Genomic DNA, 26,376 nt, shown 5'->3' with positions numbered 1-26,376 from the left:
AAAAAGTTCAGAATTTGAAGTCTTTTTAGAAGATATGTATGCCATCCATTCCACACTATGCTGAATGTTTAATAAGATTTAGAATGGCTGGCTGGAGTTTAATTGTTTCCTTTTGTTATTGCACTTATTGTTCACTTTCTTTGTGCAATAAATCAGGTATACTAGGAAAAATATAAACCTAGAAAATAATTAATTCTGTATCAGACCTAGAGTTTTCATGATGTGAGGTGCTTCATGGATGCCAGAGGACAAGCCGTAAAAATCTTTACATATAGTAAAACAAACTGATAGTCAAAAACATTCACAATATTTTGAAAAACTGATGTTTTGATATATGCAGTGCATAAACGCTCTTAAAAATTGGGTACAAATGTGTATATATTTTACCTTGTGCCATTTTTTTTGTAATTGCATGTCAGTGGCAGGTTTGCAGATATAAATATGCTTGTGAGCTTCTCCGAGTGTTTATTTCTCTTATGCTCCTTTTGGCATACACAATCTGTGTGGTCTCATGCGATAAACCACAAAATGGTGCAACAGTACAGACTTCTGACACATGTTGCAACCAGAAAGAGAAGTTTAATTGAAACCTCATCTAAGTGATCCACCATACAGTCTACAGGCTCATGAGTTTCCAGGTGATGGTGCCAACTGTTGCACTCTTTTCAGAAAGTACCTAAAAGAAACCCATCACTGAGCTAAGTATGCAGGAACTTACAGTATTGACTTTATTACAGTTATGCCGGTTACATTATGTACAAAGGTACCTTTTTTTTAAATTTTTTTTTTATATAAACATTTCCTTTGTTAATACGATAAATTACCTATACACTATATGCATGTATGTACTGTATATATGTACATGTGCGTCTGGTTATGTATACATATGCATACACCAATCAGCCACAACATTAAAACCACCTGCCTAATAATAAATGTTATTTAAGGGTAAATCTTGTTAAGGGTAAATTTTACACAAACATTAGGAAGTTTTTCTTTACACAAAGAACGATAGAAACTTGGAATAAGCTACCAAGTAGTGTGGTAGACAGTAAGACGTTAGGGTCTTTCAAAACTCGACTTGATGTTTTCTTGGAAGAAATAAGTGGATAGTACTGGCAAGCTTTGTTGGGCTGAATGGCCTGTTCTCATCTAGAGTGTTCTAACTGCAATTCTAACTGCAATGGTGTCAGTTTCACTTTTTACATATAATAATTGATTGTTGCAGTAGCTTTTTTAAATGTATTTACAGTTCATTGGCAGTGTGTAAAATGATCAGTGTTGCAGTAATTGTGATGCTCTTTGCATGAAAAAAAAAAAAAAAAATACTTTCCATTTATATCGCGCTTTTCTAATATCGTGTTGGTCTCCCTTGTGCTGCCAAAATACCTCTGACTCGTCAAGGCATGGACTCCATAAGACCTCTGAAGGTCTCCTGTGGTATCTGTACCAAGACGTCAGCAACAGATCCTTTAAGTCCTTTAAGTTGCGAGGTGGGGCACCCATGGATTGGACTTGTTTTTCCACAACATCCCACAGTTGCACAATCGGATTGAGATCTGTGGAATTTGGAAGCCAGGTCATCACCTTGAACTCTTTACCATGTTCCTTAAACCATTCCTGAAAAATTTTTGCAGTGACGCAGGACACATTATCCAGATGAAAAAGGCCACTGCCATCAGGGAATATTATTGCCATGAAGGGGGTGTAAGAAGTCTGCAACAGTCTTTAAGTAGGTGGCACGTGTCAAAGTAACATTCACATGAATGCCAGAACCCAAACTTTTATCTAGCAGAACATTGCCCAGAGCATCACACTGCCTCCACCGGCTTGCCTACTTTTAAAAAAAAATTAGAGTACTTCATCAGAATTTAGGGATCAAACTGGAGGAAGTGTGAGTTCAGTTCACAGTGAGCAGATTTGTGCAAAATTGACTTAAAAACAAGTTAATGCATAAGGAATGTTTTCAATCTTGATAGTTAAAAGCAGAGGTTCTTGTGTATCGTTGCTCCTTTTTGTTTTACATAATAAAGACTAGTAGATATAGTCAAAGATCTAATAGCATGTCTGTGGCTGTAGTCTTGGAATGGGTGGACAGTGCTTACAGCTGTGAGCACAAAAGAAGGATGAGAAAAATGGATAAGTAACTTTTACACTTGCATGCTTCTAAGTATACTTGTAGCTTGTATGCTTATTAAACTCCATATTGAATTAAATTACATATTTTAGCTGAAAGCACTTCCTTATACACCAGTGGTTCTCAATCTGTGGGGCGGGCCCCCCTAGGGGCGGCGCGAAGATGTGAAAAAAAGAAAACAAGAATCGAAAATATGAAAAATTCTTCTATTGAAACCAAAACAAATTAACTTAAACTACATTCTGATACTAGAAAAATACATATAGCGTTAGATAAATGTCAATAAAAGTTAAGTAGGTATAATAAAATATGCATCTATAATATATCATTAATTAAAAAAGAACAAATTGGTATTAGTGGGCTCCTTTCAAAAAAACCTTAGGGGGGACGCGATTAAAACTTGTGAAAACTCAGGTCGCAAATACTTAAAGGCTGAGAAACGCTGTTACACACAATGTTTTGTAATAAATGCCCCGTCTTCACTCAGAATTTAGTTTTCCTTGCTTTTCCGAATCAGGAATTTTGTACTTTAACTATAGCGCTCTGATGTTTTCTGTAGACTAAGCAACATGTGCCAAGTGTAAAAATTGGCAACGATAAGTAATTTCCAAAAATATCTAAAGTTTATCGAGCAGTGCTTGCAAGTGGAAATGTAGGATAAAAATGAATTCAGTAATTTGGTTATAAACACACACACTTGCCTGCATCAACCTTAAAGTCTGTACTCTTCATGTGGGTTGTCCAAATTGGAGTTTCTGGTGTGTTTATTATTATCCACCTATTCATTGCATTTATTTCTGTATGTTATGTAGCTTTGTTCTATACCCTGCCTAGGAATATACTTGCCAGATTTAATTTTGTGCAATTTTAAGTCATGAGCTTATACATAGATAGAAGAATTTTAAAAAGAAATAGTTACATTTTCAGATGACTTTAAATTTGATGGATTGGCAAATACCATAGAGCTGACCTAATGATTACAGATGGAACTGAACAGAACTCAGACTTGGGCAGATGTTCAGAGGTGAAGAATAAGGTTAATTAATGTAAAATGGTATACATAAGTAGTAGAAAAAAAAATAGATATAATTAAAGAATTGGGGGGTTGGGCGATTGTCCATGGACTAGAGAAGGTCCAAGGAGGAGCCACTAGATTGATTCCAAGTCTGTGGTGTATTAGCTGTAAGGAAAGAGTCAGGGAGCTGAATCTCTTAAAAATGAGCAGGTGATGATTAGCGTTGATCAACGAATTTCGCCAAAGCATTATTTGCAGCAAATTTGCTGCATTTGTGTTTGATAATTTGGCCCATTTAGGAGATTTTTTTTAAAATTTTAAATACAAGCACTCAATAATGCTTTGTGAGGCCCGTGCGACATCCTCCAGAGCTGTAACAGCCAACATTAATGGGACCGCCCCTTTGGTATAGAGTGCTGATCATTTTCATTACAAACTCGTAACCAAATGTGCAGGTCAATCTTCAAGTTCCACATCAACATAAGAGATAAAAATTATCCACGTGGCGCTGAGAGAGTGAAAATAAACCTTGAAGGAGCCTGACAACCCCAAACACAGGAAACTCTATAAAATAATAATAATGAAAGATTTTTACTATTTACAAGACGTTTCTATCTTATTGATTGAATAAAAAGTGCAAAGCATCATCAGCACAGACAGTTTGGAGAGCCTTCAGCACAACTTCAAAAATTAGAACGAGGCAGCGGTTTCAATCATGACATGCCACTTTTAATTATCTGCCTTTTAAAAACCTGCATATTTTTTCTGACGTTTGACTACAATTTTGGCATTTCCACTTTGTTTTGTTGAAATGTATGATCGCGCATCTCTGACTAAGTTCTTTCTTCTTTGATTTCAGGGAGGGACAGTGGTGCAGTGGTTGGCACTGCTGCCGCACAGCTCAGATCATGTCTTTGGCCACAATAATTGGTCCAGTATAGTTGGCAGAAGTTTCCCTATCCCTCAGGGACACTTTAAAGACGACTGTATCATTATAATCCAGTCAAATCTAATTGAGTTAGTCCTTCCCCATTGACTTTAATGCATTTTGCAGAGTTTGGTGAATTTCACAAACATTTCAGTGATTTCAGGGAACTCATGGCGGAGTGAACTCAGCAACGTTTGCTCATCACTAGTGGTGATTAAGCGATGAAATTGCAGATGTGTTTAAAATTATCATGGGAACACTGGGGCTAGCTGGCAGCTCTTACTTTAAAATGAGATCTTCACTCAAGAACATGTGAGCACAAATGAGAGCCGGTTAAGAGTTATTAAGTGCTGGAAAGTTTAACTTCACATAGGGAACTATGGATACTTAAGGATCAAGTGAAGTATGTGGTATTACAACTGGGATATTCAGATTTTGACCATATTTTGAAAAGGTTGCATGGTTGAAGAGTTGTTTTAGGTTGGATGGCCTCTTCTCATCAAAGGCATTCTTGTATTCCAATACCTGTGATAGTTTTTTTCTGCATATTACAATTTTTCTCCCTTATCCCAAAGACTTGCATTAAGCTGGTCTATAGCGAGTGAGCGGATTTTGCTGGTGTCAGTGTGCTCTGGACTAGTTCTTGCCTTGTGACTGATGCTGACAAGATAGGTGGTTCAAACCTATTTGCTTCATAATCGGGAAACAAAATTTACAAGGTGAATGGATGGATGAATAATAAATGTAATGTATAGTACATTTTGAATAGAACCTTGTTTGAAAATTTCACTTCTTTGGGAAAAGCGTTGATTTTTTTTTTCCCCTGAACTTTTTTCGTTTTACCACATGCAGTGGATTCAGAAAGTATTCAGACCCCTTCACTTTCTGCACACTTTATTGTGTTATAGATTTAACTTAAAATGGATCCATTTACACTCAGTAAGCCATGCTGACACATTTAAAGCTTGTTTTTGGAAAGGTTTGTAAATTTATTAAAAATCACTTTTTGTAGCATTTTTCAGAACTTAGATCATGTATTATTTTTTTTTTTTTTAGCTTGCGAGTTAACCTGGACATGGGAAAAGCAGCTTATGGATGGATGATAATGAAGGATGAAAACATTCCTGGTACAGTCGTGAGAACAAGTACCATTCCAGAAGAACTTGGGCGTTTGGTATACTTACTTACAGACAAAACAGGTAAGGATCCTAACTGTTGATTGATGACTTGAGACTAGGGCTGGTGTGACAGAAGTAACTCTGGACAGAGGAAGACACTCCTGTTTTGCTCAAGCAGGTGTGTATTTATGAACAATATATACGCTCTATATACACATGTGTAAAAAAAAAAAAAAAAAAAGTGTATATATACTTTTGAACTAATGAAGGTCTGAAACCTTGGTAAAAGTTATCTGAGACCTCCTGGCATGGTGCACCTTTCGTTTTTTTCACTGTACAGTTGCACAAAACAGAAACAATACACTGAACTTGCATAAAACACTGAACAGAAATGTGTCATCTTGGACTTTATACCTTTTGGTAATCAGTTCGTCTTCTGCTCACTTAACTATTCACAGTAACAGACGCTTTAAGCAATGGTGTCCAAACTTTTGCATGCCACTGTATGTAAATTGAGGAGATTATAGAAGAAATGCTGTTGGGACTGAAAAAAAGTGTATAGCTGAGTACCATCTACATGTCATTTACTAACCCACTCAGTCCTGAACAGGGTCACGAGGGGTGCTGGAGCCTATCCCAGCTAGCATTGGGTACAAGGTGGGAACAGTCCCTGGACAGGATGCAGTTCCATAGCAGGGCATCTACAGACAAGTGAAATTAAATATGCTTTCTGATAATATGTGTCTGAAGAAGGTTGTTAAGTGTCAACGGCAAAGGTCTGAGTACCGTGCCCTGCAGGACACAATATTTAACTTCTAAAAGGAACAGTGGAGTCAACACATTTCTGTACATACTGAAATCAATCCTTCAAGGTCACTCAGTCAAGGATAATTAGTTTTCTGTAAAACACACAAAGCAACGGCTTCACATAGAAATCAATCTAAAACGTCTGTTGCTGTGTGCAGTGGCCGCCGTTTCGGCAGAAATGTGTGGCAGTCTGGTTGGCAGGCTGTCTTCATGTGGTAAGGTGCGACAGCGACGGTCTTAGGGCATCGCAGTCTGGTTTGTACCTCTTGTCCATTGTAAGTGCCGATCCTCCCAGGTGAATATTGCTGTAGGCACGTCAGCTACACGAACCTGTTCAGCACCACGATCAGCTGGGGACCGATCAGCTGATGCTGGTACCTGACCTTCATTTTCGATCACTTGTATAGAAATCAGAGTCCAATTCAGCGCTAATATGCAAAACATCATCCATGAAGTAGTTTGTACTACACATTTGCTTCCATCTCTCACCAGACGTTGATTCCATTTTTTTGTTTCTTACTACTCACCCAAGCATGGAGAATGTCGGTCAAACCAAAGAGCCTCCAACTCAAACATTTACAGCTGATTACCGGCGTCAACCTTTTCTTTTGACAGAAGTCGACATCCACCCTGAAAGATTTAAGATTCTGCAAAATTAAGATCTTTTTGAAATTGAAAACATGGGTATTGTTGTCATAGGTTTTGGCACATAAACCTTGTTCAATTTCAACATATTGTCTCAACTTTACTTAGTATATGGATATTGAGCCCAATGCTGCCAATATAGTTTTCTGCTCCCTGCAACCTTAAGCAGAAGTAACCTATTGAACAAAACAAGTTACTTAGTGCTCAGTAATAATGTGGCCATTGTTTGCTACACAACTGTTCTGTGTAGACTTCACTCTGCCTTTCTCCAACAAACTCCCAGTTCACATACTTCTTTAAAGCTGAAACTGCACAGGTGTGTGCTTCAGGGTAAGGCAGAAATACTTAAAGTAATGATCCATATATGAGAAATATTAAGGGCTGCAGCCTACCAGTAACCCTGAAGGAACTGAATGGGTCTCACTTTTGAGTAAACGGATGAAATGAAAAAAGTGAATCCTAACAACACAGCAAACATCCTTCAGCTGCCTATTACTTACAGTACTTATAAACTTTCTATTCTGTGCTATGGTTTGAAGATGAAATATTAGTATTACACAAACTCTCAAGACTTTCCAGCAGTGTCTTTGCCGCTATGCAGGCTTCTTTAAAACTGGAGCTGCATGAGAAAACCGTAAGTCATATCCTGTTTCGTGCATATTTTTGTTATACACTATGCAGAGAAAATCTGATTTTTGGCATCTTAATTAAACATTGTAATGACTAATAAATCCTGTTGTTGTACCATTTTCCTATGGAATACATTAGTGCATACAGAAGGATGCATTAAAAAGGACAACGTTCTTGCTGATCTTGGAGTTGCTTTTTCATCATAGATGTTTTAATTATGATAAAAATCATAAAGTTTTTTCATATCTCTGTATTTCTCAGTTTATTAAATAAAGGCTGGTAAACATTTAGTGAAATTCTCAGTTGTCCACATTTTGACTGATAAAAATAGCCACTCAGCCACAATATAAGAGAAGTCACCTCTATTGGCTTAACGCACATGTTATATCCAACTTGTGAGAAAGGCCGATGGCATAGGAGAAAAGTGAAGTGCGGTGTTTGGTGTGAGAAAGGGAGAGGACGTTGGCAGTCCTGAAGATACATCGAAATGTCTTGCTGTCAGAGGAGAAAAGTACAGTGCCACCTAGCAAAAGAAATTGTGCCCCTGCGGCAAAAAGGGGAAAGGCTGTGCCATGATGGTGCATGCTTACAGAATACCTTAGATGGATTAGGAATGGACTCTGAAACTTGCTGTATAAACATAGATATGAATCATTCAGGCTGTATGTTTTTTTCTGTTTTTGACTTCTAGTAGTTTTCTCTGCATATAAACTTAAGTAATGATTAACTAAAACTTTTAATATTATTTCACTGAAATTGCCTTGTTTGTTGATACCTTCTGACCCATGTGATGAATATAGTAATAGAAAGCCGTGCTTGTTTGAATGATGTGTTATTTGTGAAACCTTTCAAGATAGCAGTCAGGGGCCTGAAGGATAAAGGTAACCTCGAAGAAGGTTCTCCTGGCCTCTGTTGGAGTAATTGTGCAGCCCTTACAAGGATGTTACAAGGATGAAGGTGTGGGTGTCAAAGGATATAGGCGTCCCCCAGCCCCTGCTAAGAAAATATGAAATTTGACAAATGAGAGGAAATCGTTCAGTCCATCAAGCCCGCTTGTTTAGCTAATAGGTAAGCTGTTCCAGTATCTCATCAAGATTCTTCTTAAATGTTGCCAACTTGTTCCAGACTCCCACAGTTCATTGCTTAAAAGAAATGCTTCTTGGCTTCAGTCTTAAATACACTTCCCGCTTAATTTCCACTGATGTCCTTGAGTATGTGATTCACCTTTTGTAATAAGAATGAAAGTTTAATGTCATTGTGCTCTGTACAAAAATTATTTTATAAATCCACTCACTATGTATAGGCTAGGCCAAAGTTAGCACACAGGGGCTCTCAGCATTTTAGAACTGCTAGGTAAGCATTTGAAGAGAGAAAGGTACAAATACAAAAATGGGCATTGTACCATTTCTGTATGTTAGAGATGAAATCGAATCCTCTCCTTTCCTTGTTTGGAACCTAAGTAAGGGTCTGCACGTGGAGAAGACAGTATATAAAGACTTGGAGAGCAGCCATATACTTCGAAGCCAACGGACGGATGGGAGATATCGTCATCCGTCCTGAAAAGCCTTCCAGCGCAGCGACGAAAAATGGCAGACTGTATAGATCAAGATCCCACCTTGGTATTGTCTTGCTATTATGGCTTCCCGTCTGTAATGCCGCGTAAATCGTCAATAAAGAAAGCTAAGTTATTTTCTCTTATGTGATGTTTACCGCTGTATCACTATGGGAGAGGTATCGCCTTTTAATATAATATCTATATAGTTCTCGGTTACTTAAAACGCTGCATTTATAAAAGAACTTATTCCAACTAGGGAGCTATATTGCCCCTAAAAGGAAACACCTTTAATCTGAGAGAATGTTGCTGGATCAACTTTATCAATGCCTTTGAGGATTTTAGATACCTGGATGAGGTCCCCACTTAGTCTCCTCTCCTCTAAGGTACTGCAGCTGAAGTGGTCGGCCTTGGCCTTTGCTAAGGTAGATTGAAGTGTAACGATTCGGGTGCTGAAGGATATAGGCGTCCAATCCTGGCCCCTGCTAAGACGTCGAAACTGAGATAGCCAGCTTCAGACATTGATGTCTGTGATGAAAATGAGTGATGAGTGAAAGTCAAAGAGGTAATTATTGCATGTTGTACGGGGCTGATAATTTGCCCCTTTCCAGTATTAACTTGTTCATCAATATAAAAAAAAAACCTTACAGTTTAAAATAACATTTGTGAACACTGTTACATGACAAAACAGATGTATTCATTGCACAGAAATATTTTTCCAGCACTGGATCGTGGATATATTTAAAGTCACTATCATTAACTTCTTGGCATCAGACTCACGTGACGTAGAATACAACAACATTTATTTACTAGACATTAAGCTCTTTACAATAACGGGCGCTAGAACAGTATTCCATAAACATTAGTAGGAACAGTCTATATTAAATGGCAAGGGACCTTTTACCTCATTAAATTTTTCCTGTAAAATGCCTGTAATTTTCTCTGACTGTAGTACTGGCTTTGCTGTCCGTAATATGCGTTTAATTTTCTATCACAACGGTGGGCAATCAGCAGATTCTCCCCAGCAACTGATGTAATGTGCATGAAAATAAATCTGCTTTTAAAAGTCATCGTATTGTAATATCATGAAAATTCGTATATTTAGGAAAACCCCTTCAACGACTGACACTTTACACTTTGCCGGGCCAAGCTTTCTTAATCGCAAATCTGACACCCTCAGAGTGAACACTTGCACAACAATGGGGAAGCTGGTCTCCGCGTCTCAGTACCCGATTGGATTTTTCGTGTTTTATGTTTTAAGTCTTACCTCATTTACCGAAATCCGATTGGATCTGCCGTGCAATATTTTATAGGTCCCGTCCTCTCTGTCTTGTGTGACTCGTCAGGCGGCCTTTGAAGCAGCGCACCGTGCCCCGCGCATGCGCACTTCACCAGAAGACACACACACACAGACACTGGACGCACACGGGCTTTATTAAAGAGGATATAGCACATTTTCATACAAACAATGTAGCTCAAAGTGCTTTACAAGGTATCAAAGAGAAAGTTACAAGAAAAGAGAAGCAAGATAAATATCAAATAGAAGAGTAGCATTCTTATATACAGTGTCATAATGTAAGTCTGTAAAGATGAGTCTGGTGATAAGGTCAGATGGCCGGGAGGGCAGAAAAACCAAAACAAAAAAACCCCAGTTAGACTGGCGAAAAAACAAAAAAAACTAAATCTGCAGGGTTTTCAACACCAAAAGACCACTCAGCCCCCACTGGACATTCTACCTAACATAAATGTTCTTAATTCATACCTCTTTGCTTTCAGGCTTCATATGAGAGGATTCAATGAAGTCGGTGTCATGGAAAGCTGGGACATCTGCCTGCATTCCATCTATCACAGGTGGCTGCATGGTGCCTCAATCAGGTGGTGGTGACGCAAATCGCCACCACAGAGGAACCGAGGAAAACCATCAGAGAAAAATCGAGATTAGTAACGATTGCAGATCCCTGAAGAATTTGACAATTCAATACCCATATAGTCTACTAGGACTACAACTAAAATGCAGCTATGAATAAAACAAATTAAAATAATGGGTTTTTAGCAGTTTTTTAAAATGTTCCACAGTATTAGCCTGGTGAATTTCTGTTGGTAAAGTATTCCAGATTTTATGTGCCTAACGGCAAAAAGCCACCACACCACATCTTTAAGCTTGGCTCTTGGAATTATAAGCAGACCACCTTTCAAAGATTTAAGGTTACGACTTGAAATGTAGGGAGACGGGCATACCAAAATAGAGGATGGAGCGAGATTATAGAGCAGTGGAGGGCCGCAGTGGCTGCAGGTTTTTGTTCCAAACTAATTGCTTAGTAAGAAGCACTTATTGCTCAATGAACACTATTGCTTCACTTTAGTTGTCTTGCTTGTTAAGATTTTGAACTCTTATAGCTTATTTTATTCTTAAACAGCTGTATTCTTGGTTTTTAATTGCTCCTTATTAGCAATAAGATGCTAGTGACAAAAGAAGCCAGCATTTCTCCATTTAACTTGTTTTCATTTACACCTGTGTGTATTTATTGTGCACTATTTGGTTTAATTAAATACTTGGAACGAAAGTGAAGAGACAAAAGTGAAACACTGAAAATTACTCCTCTGTTTTAGACTTCAGATTATTTGGATGATATCCTTAGAAAAGAAAAAAAATGTAGGATATGAGAATGACCTGACATGGCAGAGTTAAAGCACTAAGAAGCTATTAAATTGAATAATTGACAAGGATTGTTTCCTGATTAAGCAACCGGGTTTGAACAAAAACCTGCAACCACTGCGGCCCTCCAGGAATGACTTTGCCCACCCCTGTTATATAGTAAAAGTTTCGTTGAAATACCGTAAACATTCTTAAAAGGTTGTGCATATGCTACAGTTATGTCCATAAATATTTGGTCAGAGACAACTTTTTTTCTAATTTTGGTTCTGTACATTACCACAATGAATTTTAAATGAAACAACTCAGATGCAGTTGAAGTGCAGATTTTCAGCTTTAATTCAGTGGGTTGAACAAAACGATTGCATAAAAATGTGAGGCAACTAAAGCATTTTTTGAACACAATCCCTTCATTTCAGGGGCTCAAAAGTAATTGAACAAATTAAATAACTGGAAATAAAATGTTAATTTCTAATAATTGGTTGAAAACCCTTTGCTGGCAATGACAGCCTGAAGTCTTGAACTCCTGGACATCACCAGATGCTGGGTTTCCTCCTTTTTAATGCTCTGCCAGGCCTTCACTGCAGTGGCTTTCAGTTGCTGTTTGTTTGTGGGCCTTTCTGTCTGAAGTTTAGTCTTCAATAAGTGAAGTGCCTGCTCAGTTGGGTTAACATCAGGTGACTGACTTGGCCATTCAAGAATTTTCTACTTCTTTGCTTTAATAAACTGCTGGGTTGCTTTGGCTGTATGTTTTGGCTCATTGTCCATCTGTATCATGAATCAATGTGACTGCTGTATTTAGCTAGATTTGAGCGAACAGTATGTCTCTGAACACCTCAGAATTCATTCAGCTGCTTCTGTCCTGTGTCACATCATCAATAAACACGAGTGTCCCAGTGCCACTGGCAGCCATGCACGCCCAAGCCATCACACTGCCTCCACCATGTTTTACAGATGATGTGGTATGCTTTGGATAATGAGCTGTTCCACGCCTTCTCCATACTTTTTTCTTACCATCATTCTGGTAGAGGTTGATCTTGGTTTCATCTGTCCAGAGAATGTTTTTCCAGAACTGTGCTGGCTTTTTTAGATGTTCTTTAGCAAAGTCCAATCTAGTCTTTCTATTCTTGAGGCTTATGAGTGGCTTGCACCTTGCAGTGAACCCTCTGTATTTACTTTCATGCAGTCTTCTCTTTATGGTAGACTTGGATATCGATATGCCTACCCCCTGGAGAGTGTTGTTCACTTGGTTGGCTATTGTGAAGGGGTTTCTCTTCACCATGGAAATGATTCTGCGATCATCCACCACTGTTGTCTTCTGTGGACGTCCAGGTCTTTTTGCGTTGCTGAGTTCACCAGTGCTTGCTTTCTTTCTCAGGATGTACCAAACTGTAGATTTTGCCACTCGTAATATTGGAGCAATTTCTCAGATGGGTTTTTTCTGTTTTCACAGCTTAAGGATGGCTTCTTATACCTGCATGGAGAGCTCCTTTGACCGCATGTTGTCTGTTCACAGCAAAATTTTCCACATGCAAGCACCATACCTCAAATCAACTCCAGGCCTTTTATCTGCTTAATTGATAAGGACATAACGACGGACTTGCCCACACCTGCCCATGAAATAGCCTTTGAGTCAATTGTCCAATTACTTTTGAGCCCCTGAAATGAGGGGATTGTGTTCACAAAATGCTTTAGTTGCCTCACATTTTTATGCAATCGTTTTGTTCACCCCACTGAATTAAAGCTGAAAGTCTGCACTTCAACTGCATCGGAGTTGTTTCATTTCAAATTCATTGTGGTGACGTACCGAACCAAAATTAGACAAAAGTTGTCTCTGTCCAAATATTTATGGACCTAACTGTATATCATACATATACACAGTCAAAAGAAAAATGGCTAAAATGGTAAGGGTAGTTAAATTCTTTTCTTTGCAAAGTTTAAGAAGAGAACCCAAAAAATGTACCGAAATATTACAATGCCTATTAATGTTAACTCTTCTTTTCTAGAAGGATTAAGAAGTAATTTTGCATCTTTCTTTAAATCTCTTTAGATCTTGGTTTGATTCTTAGCAAAGATGTTTTCTGTTTGGATGTTCTTTGTATGTTAATTCCAGTTAGTTCTGAGGGCTTCAGTTTGCTCCTAAACTCAACAAAAAAATGTCAGGTGAATTGTCAGTCATAAATCACCCTAACGCTATTCACTCTGGTATCTCCTTGTGTGCCTGGCAATGCAATAACATCCAATTCTGGATTGTATTATTTTTTTTAAATCACATTCCCGTTACTTTTGGTTTTATCTCTGCCGCTTCATAACCTTCTCTTTAAATATCCTTAAATACTACACACATCCCCAAAGGCATGTGCATTAGATTTGTGTGGGACTCAACAGTGTGTAGAACTGGAACCCCATGGTTTTTTATTTAGTGCTGTCGGTGTAGACTTCAGCCTCTTTGCCCTTGAACTGGATTAAATGCATTTGCTAATGTGTGAAAGGGATGGACCTTTATGCCCAAAACTAAACTCGCAGCTTTTCAAGCAGATTATTCCGCTGCTGTCTGTAGCTAAATTTGCCCACCTTCAGTTTATACTGCATTCAATCTCCTTGCCAGTCCTGCCACAATAACATGTGGATTATTGTACCTTTATATAAACGTGTCAGATTTCTACTGTAGATTCTTTTAAGATCCCCTTGTTATTTCTCATGTCATTTTGAGTCTGTCATTATCTAGAGTAGTGCTCCTAGGATATGCATAAACTTTCCATGCAAATTATATATGCCCGATGGTAGTTTTCATTTTTAGTATTACATTTTGAGGGATTGCACCATAAATCTGTATCAGTGGAGTCTTTTAGAAGTTCAAGCACCACTTTAAAAGCAAACCATGTGGTAGTTTGCTGCATTGCTAAAGAAGGAAACTGAGAGCAGAATGTTATTACCTGTTTGTCAAATGTGATAGGCTGGTCTCACAGAAAACAGAAAAGAATTAGAGTTGTTGGGCCTGAGGAATGCTCTGGCACTAACATAATTGGAAGGTAGTTGCCTTATGACTGCAAATTGGGTTTGTGCTTCATCAATACACATTTTGACAAGAAGCGTCCATCACTGCAGTTCTTGCATTTGCCACGACAGGATTGAAAATGAAGTGTCCCAATAATTACATTATAGTTTCCTTATTGTTGGACAAGAAAGCAATATGGTATAATTAGGTTTGATTGGAGAGCATGTTTCCGGTAAGATCTGAAATTAATGATGTTGCTATAGTGACACATCTGTGGCTACCAGTGCATGAAACATAAAGTAATTCATTCGACAAGAGAAGACATCTGTTAACTGCAAGGATGCAAAGCATATTGACACTGACCAGAAATACTAGACGTTGTGTGATAAATGAACAAATGGTGCTGAAACAGTAGGACAGATAATTTGTACTTAATCTGCAGGGAGGGCTTTAATCTTTTCACTGGTTGCATTTGAAAATGCCATTGTTAAAGGGAGCAGTACTGCAGGAAAACTCATAACTTTTATACTTACCAGTGTCTGAAGCCTATTATAGTTATTAACTAATTAGTTGATGATTTAAAATACTGTTCCATATATCATCAGTCAGTTAAAAAACTTGACCTGGTCATTGTTTATGTTGAGTTTATGTGCTCTGACCGTCTCTGCATTGGTTTTTCTCCAAACACCTGGTATTCTCTTCCTCATCCTCCAATAAATTGGCCCAGATGGTCTGACTATGTGTCTGTGAGCATGCTCAGTTGACAGAATGGAGTCTTATCCAGGCAAGGTTCCTCTATTGCAGTGCTCCGCAACCGGTGTGCCACGGCACACTGGTGTGCCTTGAGCTGATACAGGTGTGACGCGGTCAAATAAGACAATTTTCTAACTAAATAATATTTCAACGGTCGTCCTTAGAAACACAATAACGAGAATACGTGCAATGAAATATTCGCGTAAATAGCCTTTTAAAGGTTTCATAATTTTCTGTGTCATTTCTCTGAAATAATAAATCCCATCGCCTGGCGCCTGTCGCCTACGACGTAGGCCCTACGTAGTCGCCAGACAACTGCTTAATATGCTTTGATAGGCAGAGCGCTCCGTGCCCTCACCTAGATTCAATTCAAGCTGACGTATTAGTCGTGCTACGTCGCATTCACTCGTCTTGCGACAGTAGTTATCATTCATTACTATTAGTTGTGTTGCTGAATTGTGTATGGTTAACGTTCTTTATGTGATTCATATTTAGTTTTATAACCCTTTAAATATGGATAAATTTTTACGTGGAAAAGATTTGTCTTCACGTACAGATGATGAAGAACCCAACACAAGTGTTGCAAAAAAAACAAAGAAGATTGTGAAAAGGAAGTACAATGAAGACTACATTCGATATGGATTCTTGTGGTGTGGTGATGAAACGGCTCCAAAGCCACAATGCATCATTTGCGGCGATCAGCTAAATTAATATCTATATATCAGTGGCGTAGCTGGAGATCATGTTGCCCGGGGCCGTGAAAAATTTGACGCCCTAAAGCTGAAAAATAAATTGGAGTTCATGTTGCCCAGGGCGGTGAAAAATTTGATGCCCTAAAGCTGAAAAATAAATTGGAGTTCATGTTGCCCGGGGCGGTGAAAAATTTGACACCCCAAAGCTGAAAGAAATTTTTTTTTGCGCCTCCTCAAGGAACAAAAAAAAAAAAAAGGAAACTACCGTAGTTTGGACGCCCCTAAATAGCTGGCACTCGGAGCGGACAGCCCCCCCCCCTCCCCGCCCTAGCTACGCCACTGCTATATATTTTGGCTTTTGATGTGCCGCGGAATTCTAGGAAGAACTTTGGTGTGTTGTAGGTGAGAAAAGGTTGCGGAGCACTGCTCTATTGCACTCAATGAGTATGAATGTTACAAGCCTGAGCCTGGATCATGTAGGTTTGTGTAATGGCTAGATGGATATGTACACAGCAGAAGTGCAAGTGCCTTGCTGAGCATTCCATAATGATAGAAATATTATTTTTAAATCCTCTATACTTGATGAGCTCAGCCATATTATGTTGTAGTAACCCTTCAAATCACAGGCTTGTGTTCTGCTTATGTCTAACTGTTCTGTGTCCCTGTGTTCTGTGTTCATGGTGCCAGCAGTAGTGAACATTTCACACAGAAGAAGTCAAAAAGGTGGATATTTCACCATGAACAACAGTAAGTGACATACTTATTAACATTCATATGGTATTAGGTGAGCAGCTCATTTTTAGCAGTGATGCATTCATTTGTAACACTTGTACAGTAGACAGAACGAAAGAAAAAAAGCAAGAAAGAAAGAATCCATCCCTCCATCCATCCCCAGGGGGAAATTTGGTTTCTTGTGCATCAAAGTATTGTGGGAGCATAAGACTTCATCATGTTAAGTCAGTTGTCGTGAAGGTCTTCTACTGTCAGAAGATTTTTAAGAAGGATAAATACGCTGAATTAACAAACTGAGCAGCATAAGTAAAAACAAAGCAGAAAAGGACCTTCACTGGCTTACTTTGAGAGCTGGGATGAAATTCAAATAAAGTTAAGTTTAATCAATTCTGTTACAGAAGTCCCGATACAAGTTAGTAATGACTTCTTACTGTTTAGTGACTTTTTCATCTACATATTCGTGATTTACCATAGCCAGCTTCATTAAGAAATAAAATAGTAACATAGAGTTTAATGTGACTGTGCAGGAGAGACGCACGTTTGTCTGAAACATAACTGAATTCTGCCAGTAGCAAGTACAATATATGCTTAAGAAAAAAAATGTTCAAAGATCTTTGTAGAGTAAATATTATTTACTGAATTACATCAATACCTGCTACCAGTAATTCAACAATCAATTCACTTGGCCTTCCATCCATTTTTAGGCCTGCTAGATCCTCTTTAGGAGTATGGGAGCCAAGCAAGGAAAGAGCCAACTCTGGATGGTCCATCACAGGGCACACTCACTCACACAAACCCAAGCGGATTCATAACAGGCTGATTTAGTTTTGCCTATTAACCAACTGTGCACAACTTTAGGATGTGGGAGAAAAATATAATTACAAAATACTCCTGTAGCGCAAAATAAATAAACTAACATTACATTTATTGGATTAACAGAAAATATTTAATATGCATCATAACAGAATTAGACAGGTGCATAAATGTGGGCACCCCAAAAGAGATATTACATCAATACTTAGTTGAGCTTCCTTTTGCAAATCTAACAGCCTCTAGACACTGTCCTCCTATAGCCTTTGATGAATGTCTGGATTCTGGATGGAGGTATTGTTGACCATTCTTCATACAAAATTTCTGCAGTTCAGTTCAATTTGATGGCTGCCGACCATGGACAGCCTGCTTCAAATCATCCCATAGATTTTCGATGATATTCAAGTCAGGGGACTGTGACATCCATTCCAGAACATTGTACTTCTCCCTCTGCATGAATGCCTTTCTAGATTTTGAACTGTGTTTTGGGTCATTGTCTTGTTGGAATATCCAACCCCTGCGTAACTTCAACTGTGTGATTGATGCTTGAACATTATCCTGAAGAATTTGTTGATATTGGGTTGAATTCATCCGACCCTCGACTTTAACAAGGGCCCCAGTCCCTGAACTATCCACACAGCCCCACAGCATGATGGAACCTCCACCAAATTTGACAGCAGGTAGCAGGTGTTTTTCTTGGAATGTGGTGTTCTTCTTCGGCCATGCAAAGAGCTTTTTGTTATGACCAAATAACTCAATTTTTGTCTCATCAGTCCAAAGCACTTTGTTCCAAAATTAATCTGGCTTGTCTAAATGAGCATTGGCATACAACAGGCAACTCTGTTTGTGGCGTGAGTGCAGAAAGGGCTTCTTTCTCATCACCCTGCCATACAGATATTCTTTGTGCAAATTGCGCTGAATTGTAGAATGATGTACAGATACACTATCTGCAGCAAGATGTTCTTGCAGGTCTTTGGAGGTGATCTGTGGGTTGTCTGTAACCGTTCTCACAATCCTGCGCATATGCCGCTCCTGTATTTTTCTTGGCCTGCCAGACCTGCTGGGTTTAACAGCAACTGTGCCTGTGGCCTTCCATTTCCTGATTCCATTCCTTATAGTTGAAACCTATGAGATAGCTTTTTGTAGTCTTCCCCTAAATCGTGAGACTGAACAATCTTTGTTTTCAGATCTTTGGAGAGTTGCTTTGAGGATCCCATGCTGTCATTCTTCAGAGGAGAGTCAGAGGGAAGGAAGCACAACTTGCAATTGACCTCCTTAAATACCTTTATATCTCATGATTGGACACACCTGTCTATGAAGTTCAAGGCTTAAGGAGCCTTAACTGTCTGGCTTAACTGACAAGACTGAAAAAGAGAATTCCACTTATGTGCAATGATGATTCTTTGCATTGCCTCATATAAAATGCAACTGTTCCAAAGTTACTCCCCTAACCTAAATGATGCCACAAAGGTAAAGGAACATACAAAGCAATTATGAAGGCACCACTCGTTGGAAGGATATCAAATTTAAACATTCCAAGCACAGAACAAGAAGCTGAGCTAAGTTTGGACTTAGCCAAAATCAATCCATATCCACCAACCTTCCTGTCCCATGAAGAACAAGAAAGACAACTATTAATAGAATGGAAGTATAAAAAAGGATATATTAAATTAGGCAAAGGATACTAAATCAAACATCAATATGCATATAACAAAAACAAATATTTGTACAGACTATGCGTGACCATGGCTATGTACAAAATAAACTGTATTCTCCAACAAAATTCCACCACCCAAACACACAAATTGAATAATCCACAAAGCTAATGCAAAGAGAGACAGTCCAGTTCTGAGACGTTTAATGGTGCTGCTTTGACTATGATGGTGGCATGAACCTGTTCATAACTAAAGTAAGTGTAAATGGCTAAGCGATGAAAGGCAGACAGCGCAACCCACTAGGAAAAGAAAAACAGTATGATCTCACTGTGTTTTCGTGGAGATGCATCAAGCCATGAAAGCACTGACCTAAATTATAGTTCAGGTGGAAACTTAACTGCTTGGATCAAGACATGAAGAAATGGTGAGATGAGGAAGGGTCATTCTGGAGCTGCAGATAGCTGATGTGTGGAGGCTTTTGGCTTTGTAAACTGGTTAACGGTTTTTGTGAAAGTAATCGAAAAGAAGGGAGAGAGCCGTGTTTTACTGGGCTACATTTTAAATCCACATAACAGAAACAGACATATGAGGTACAACTGGAAGCTTTTTCACCAGAGAGGGTAAATGCTGTAAGTAAGTGCCATGCTATTCCATCTTCTGTTAACAGGCATTGACCTTCACATATACATAAACATTTATATACAAGCAAAAAAGGCAGCTATAAACAAGATTTATGCACTGGGCATAAATAAACAGATTTATATTTATGTATCCCTGCTACATGTTTACCACACATTTAATGGTGCACATCATTCTGAGGACGCAGTTCTTATCATGAACAATGCTAGTGGGAGCGTCATGTCTTTAGAGATGCTTCTGTGCATCAGGGTCCGGAAGATTTAAGAAGATACCACACAAAATGAAGTAGACAGAAATTTCCTGAAAAGTCCTACAGTGTACAGGAGATCTAGGATGTTTGAAAAGTTACTTGAACAGGATAAGACCAGAAATATCCAACCAAAGCTGCAGTGAATGGGCTTAAACAGATTTCTGGATTGGGTTAGTCAAATGGGTCACAGAAGTGGGAAGTTCCTGTTTTGCGGTGCTCCTCGTCCAATTTTGAAATAACCTGTGCAGTTTTTACAAAGGAGAGTCTAGATGTGCAAAGCTGTCAATGGTATAAGAGTCATGAGTGTTATTTCTACTGAAAGTGCATCTATCACATATTCTAGTTGAGGAAGTGGAGTATGTGATGAAGGTTAATTTCTTCTTCTTTTTTGTTTTGTCCATTTGCATAAGATACACAAAAACACGGGCTATTTCAATCACCACCGGTGTTGGAGAACATTATTTTTAAAAGTAACTTAATTGCAATACTCATTACTTAACAAAAACTGTAGCTTAGTATGTTGTATAATTACTTACTATAAAACTAACCACAGTACCTGTAAAAGACATGTAAAAAAATAATTATAAATAGCAAATATTTTTCTCTCTTGCATTTTGTGTACTTTCAGTTCCATTCCTCTCTCAAGCTCGTTCCCATAAAGCCAGCTTCTGAGACTCTCGTTATTTTCGAGGTGCTGTTTCACCTCCTGTTCGGTTTTATACTTCTGTCTTTGAAGGCGACTCCCTCAATGTGTGTCCTTACTCCTCCTCGTGTGTCTCACACTCACACTTTCTCTTTTGTTGCATCACCAAAGCCAAACTGACCAATCAGATTGCTCTGAGGGACTGGACACACAGACCTTAGTGTTTTATTATATAGTAGACTAGCTGTCCCCCGCGGCTCCACCCATGTAGTAGTGAAACAGGACAACCTTTAAAAATCAATTAAAGCCAAGCAGAAGGTAGATGCGCTTGAACGTCAAATGTTGGCACTGTATCTGATCGTGTTCAGTTCTGACAGGAGAGCTTTCCCTGCGTGGGGAGATAAACACGTGGCCATGATATCTCTGCCAATCAGTAGCTACCCTCTAAAACAAACGCAGCTTTGATCTCTCTCACAAAACCATCAAACCTTACTCCTTAACAATCAGTAGATAATGTCTGTTGAACAAACAGACCTTGCCTAGCTATGTGGAAGCAAGGTACGCTCCAACACATGGCGAGAGGTAGAGCGATTTGAACAGAGGCTGCCTTGTGAGTGAAGAGGGCCCTGCCCCTCGACCCACAGCCACTCTCTTGGATTCGCGCAAATAAATCGTTACCACAAGTGAACTATGATACTTAGCGCGATGAGAGAAGTCGCAAAATCAACCGAATGTTCAAGCAAATTACAGAAAAAAAAAAACGATCTAAATTCGTTAGGTAGTTCTCTCATGAAAAGTAGGCAGTCATACAGACAGATGTTGGATTTTATATATTTAATAGCTGTGTAAGCCCGTACTGTAAAAAACCCACACTCCTAGAAACTACTGAAATCGTCAGGGAAAAAAAATTGAAATGCAGAGTTGGCGGTTTCGTTTTGCTGATACACTCACCCCCCTTGTCTATCAGCGGCTAAGCGAGTTTCTCCTCGGAAGTTTTGTTTTGCCGATGTGCTCGCTTCGCTTGTGTATTAGCAGCAAAGCTAGATTGTCTTTCATCGCTGGTTTCAGTTTAGCGACGGAGTCGCTTTCTTTCAGCTTCATGCCGTAGCCTCGCACATCACTCTTTTTCCGACTTGTTAACTTGGGGCCGCATTGTCGACTCTGACTCTTTGAGCTTCATGCTGTAGCCTTGCAATACCACATGTAGACGTTTATATATATATATATATATATATATATATATATATATATATATATATATATATATATATATAGTAACAGATGGAGGCCCTGTCGACCCCTTGAACCCTCAGATCAGACACCAGATAAAAGTCCAGTAATTATTTATTCGGACACTAATGAAGTGCACAAAGCACCTACACTCCACAATACTCATATAATCAATAATCAGTCAATAATCAATACACAATCCTCCACTCCCAGACACTTAGCCACCCTTCCTCCCAGCTCAGCTCGCCATCTGGGATCTCCCACAATCCTTTTATAGTCCGTGGCCATGTTTCTGTTCCTCAGTCCATATGACTTTCTATCACTTCCGGGTCAGGTAAAAACTTCTTTTCTTCATCAGCCCGGAAGCACTTTATTTCTTTCAACCATGTGACTAGGATTTACTTCCGGGCTGTATGGAAAATAAACTTGTCTGTTTCTCCCTGCAGCATCCCCTGGCAGCCCCAACGTTATCCAGCAGGGCTGTGTATTAAAACTCCATAGTCCATGATGCCCTGCTGGAATTCGGGGCATCTCCACGTTGCAAGGAGGGCTCCATCTAGTGGCCTGGGGGTATTGGCCGGGATGAATGGCCGGCCATATCCCACAATATATATATATATATATATATATATATATATAGATATAGATATAGATATATATAGATATATAGATATACAGTAATCCCTCACCTATCGCAGGGGTTACGTTCCAGAGCCCCCCGCGATAGGTGAAAATCCGCGAAGTAGCGTCCTATATTTATTTTATTATTTATACATATTTTAAGGCTTTATAAACTCTTCCCACACTCTTATAAACCTTTCTCACTCTCTTGTTAACCTTTCCCACACTCTTATAAACACTTCCTATGCTCTTAAACACTTTCTACATTCTTAAACACCGCAGACCAACACTGCACACTGCACGCAGCGATCAGACGTCAATGTGTCTGCACTCGCTTTGTGAAGGGGGGCAGCTGAACTGACGCTGAGCAGAAATGGACTTTGTGCTGCTTCTGCCAAAATGCCTGCTTGTCGCTCAAACCAATCGCCCTCCACCCCCACCCCCATACTTCCCCAACCCCCACCCCCAGAGGAGGCGCAGTTCGCATTGTCAAGGGGGTGGGGAGCTGAATGAACACTAAGGAGAAGTGGACTTTGTGCTGGCTTTGTGCTGCTTGTTGCTCTGCCTGTCAATAATTTAAAAGCCTGTACATCACCAATTTTCCTGTCTCACTGTCTTATCTTGCGTTAAGTTAAAATGTTTTATAATAGTGAGATGTTACTCATATCCTTAGCCCGACATCCACATATCATATGTGTTAACAAAGTGTGTTTTATAAGTTTACATGTGTTTAAAGCATGTGGGATGGGTATTTTAAGGCTTAAACTATAAAAATGTTTATTTATATGGTCTTTCTATATCGCGGATTTTCTCCTGTTGCTGATGGGTCTGGAACATAACTTCCGCGATAGGCGGGCAATCACTTGTATTTAAAAACCCGCGAAGTCGTGAATCCGCGAAAAGTGAACCGTGAAGTAGCGAGGGATTACTGTATATATATATATATATATATATATATATATATATATATATATATATAGATAGATAGATAGATAGATAGATAGATATATAGATGTAATGCTTTACTTTGGCATTACTTTTTCTTCTTTTGTATGAAAAAACCGCACATTTCACTGGCCAGCATATGTTGTTAAATCCTTAGCCAAACTTTCACGAAACTGACCACAAGTGCAACCAAATTTGATCATTTTCTTTTGCTTTCTAAATACATTTAGTTCTTCATGTGCTATAAAATAATTAACATCCATCCCTCTTTGTAGCCCCAACATAACCCCACAAAGGTTTGTGTTATGATCAATGCCCAGTGCGCAATCTTAACTAAATTCTAAACTGAAACTCTATTTATGAGTTTCTGTACACTCTGTTCTGCTTGGGTGTACAACTGAACCCTGCAAAGGATTGGCATACTGTCTACTGTATTTGCTTCTTGCCTCACACCCAGTGCTACTGCAGTAATCACTGGTGCCCTGAGACCCTAAATTCACCCCTTCTCTAGTGGAATCAGACAACACCATCTTACCCACACCTACTGTAAATGACCTATGGTCGTCCAGGATTTTAAGGAATTGTAATGCTTCTCATTTTGACCTGGATGCCTAATTGATTGTGGTCCTCAATTCAGATGCCTTACTGAGCTTGACAGTTCCACAGGAATTTGCATACATTTCAATTGGTTAATGCTATACCATAAACTGTCATCTCATCAAGGTTTGGTTCTTGTGTTTCAGCCATTCCTGCCATATTAGACATCAGTGCCCTGACCTGACCCTGTGTAATGAAATGTAGGTTGAGAAAATTAAATTAGTTAATGAATAGGTCATAATGGGACCTGTTTTGGCCCCAAGAACCCAGCAAGTGTAGTAAGCATTTAGACAATGATCCAATTTTTCAAGAACATACATTGTGGCCAAACTAGAAGGGGGTATAAAAATTTTGGCTTCTCTGTGCAAGTTTAGCTATGTGCTAATAATAATACTAATAAATATGACAAGCTCCATTTCTGTCTTTACCAACCACAGAGCCATATCTATAACAGTAAAAAACCACACTTACCGGTAATGTGAAAGTAGCTGGTCTCTGTCACCTACTTTAGTATGAAATGTTTGTCTGTGTGAGGTCGAGTGATTTGAAATTAAAAGAAAAAAAATACAGGTTTTCCATAAATCATCAGTTTTCAAAGATCCCTGCACATACCGTTTTAAGAATTTTAATAAAGGGGAACTAAAAGAAATTTCTCAGCAAAATATCAGAGGCATGGTAAGATAATTTCATTTATACCGTGCTTAGATTTGCACGTTTGCGTCCGTCACTGGAGTATGATGAAAGCAGGGTTTTTAATAAAAGAGTCATGCGCATGCTTCTGTAAAAGGGCAGTGCTTTATAAAATCCTTTTAGTTCAGATTGACCACATCTGTCTTTTTTCTTAACAGTGTGGTCTGTTTTAATTTCTAGACTTCAATGCCAGTTAATCAGTTTGTAGATGGGTTGAAGGATAGTGTGTAGCTCAAGTTAAGTGTACTTGTTACCACTGAAGCATACCAATTAAATTCTTTGCAAAGAAATTACAGCAGCTGAAAATGACAGATACACCTTTCAGTCGGGCTGCCTGATGCCACTTTGGATTAATAAATCTTTGTTCTTATGATTTTTTAGAAGTTACTTTTGTGTGTTTATTTATTTATTTTTTTTCTGCCCTGTCATTGACAGGAAGCGTGGCCTAGTGGCTACATTGCTGATCTTTAAACCATATGGCTGTCACCTCAGTCCTTGCCTTTGACTCACCTTGTGAACTTGAGTAAGAATCTTAACTGACAACAGAAATGTTTTATTGTTCTATAATTATAAAACGTGTTGGGAAAGTATTCAACATAAAAAGATGCATAACATACAGTTTGTCATTTTGTCCTATTTTTGAAATACTTCAGATTCATACTGAATGTTGAATTTGTCTGACATTTTTAGCACTGGACAAACAAAAAGGTCAATTACCACGTAATGTTAATGAATTCCTATTTACTTTGTTTCTTGTCAAGAGCCTATGGTATCTGCAGCACAGTATTATGTGATGAAACATGCTGATCATCACACTTTAAACTGGCTTCTCATTTCAGTTGCTTTAAGGTATCAGTAGGTAACCAAAGTGGTTGTGGAAACCATTACTGACACTGACCTGTCCCGTTCAGGTCTTAAAAATCAGAAGGGTTATGTCGGCCAAGCAGTAAGATGTAAAGTTAATACAAAATGCACACATTTTAAAAGCTGTCAGATATTGTTCAATAGCAAAAGATGGCCAACATCATGTTATAAGCTGCGTTTGTATTATCAGCTCAAATCTCAAAATAAATATTTAACCCCGGGGTATCTTTTTTAATAACTTAATTTTACAATATGCCATTGCACTTAGCAGTGTATTCAGTGTTGTTTGCTTATGGGAGCCACCTTGTGCATGTTTGATCGGCACAAACTCGGCTTGTCTTTGGGCTGATTGACCAGCCATGTGAACCTGAGGCACTGCGTTGTGTAGAAAGTTCTACTTGCTCTTGCCTGTTATACATGCACAGCCAGGTAAACTGAAAATGTTGTGAGTTTTATTTGTATTGTAATCGTGCGTCAGTCCCACCTTGACAGCCCATAGTCCCCTCTGCTAAATTTGTTTTGTCACCAACCCTGGTGCAAGCTTCAGTTACAGCACTAGATTCCAACCCAAAGGTGTTAACTGTGAGGTTGCAGTGTTTAGCACTCTGCTACCCTTGTATATTATGAATAAAATATTTATTTACTGCAGATACCGAGGGACTTCTTTTTTTTTTTGCCAAAGTTGGCCTATTAAATTGAGACCCAATATGCAGAATCATTGAAGTCAAATGTTAGGAAATGAAATGACTTGCCCGAAAATAAAGATTATGTC

The 26,376-nt window shown here is 38.8% G+C and overlaps 1 protein-coding gene across 1 annotated transcript in view; it reads left to right on the top strand.

The window, feature by feature from the left end:
* The window catches only part of atp9b (ATPase phospholipid transporting 9B), a 320,223-nt gene that overhangs the window by 210,979 nt on the left and 82,868 nt on the right, over positions 1–26,376 (top strand). Inside the window, exon 13 of the mRNA XM_028817197.2 lies at positions 5,137–5,279. Coding sequence (XP_028673030.1) covers positions 5,137–5,279 — 143 coding nt within the window. The remainder of the gene's footprint in view (positions 1–5,136; positions 5,280–26,376) is intronic.

This window comes from Erpetoichthys calabaricus, chromosome 13, assembly GCF_900747795.2.
Source record: "Erpetoichthys calabaricus chromosome 13, fErpCal1.3, whole genome shotgun sequence".
NCBI lineage: Eukaryota > Metazoa > Chordata > Cladistia > Polypteriformes > Polypteridae > Erpetoichthys > Erpetoichthys calabaricus.
The sequence above is the reverse complement of the archived record's forward strand: the minus strand, read 5'-3'. Positions and strand labels throughout refer to the sequence as shown.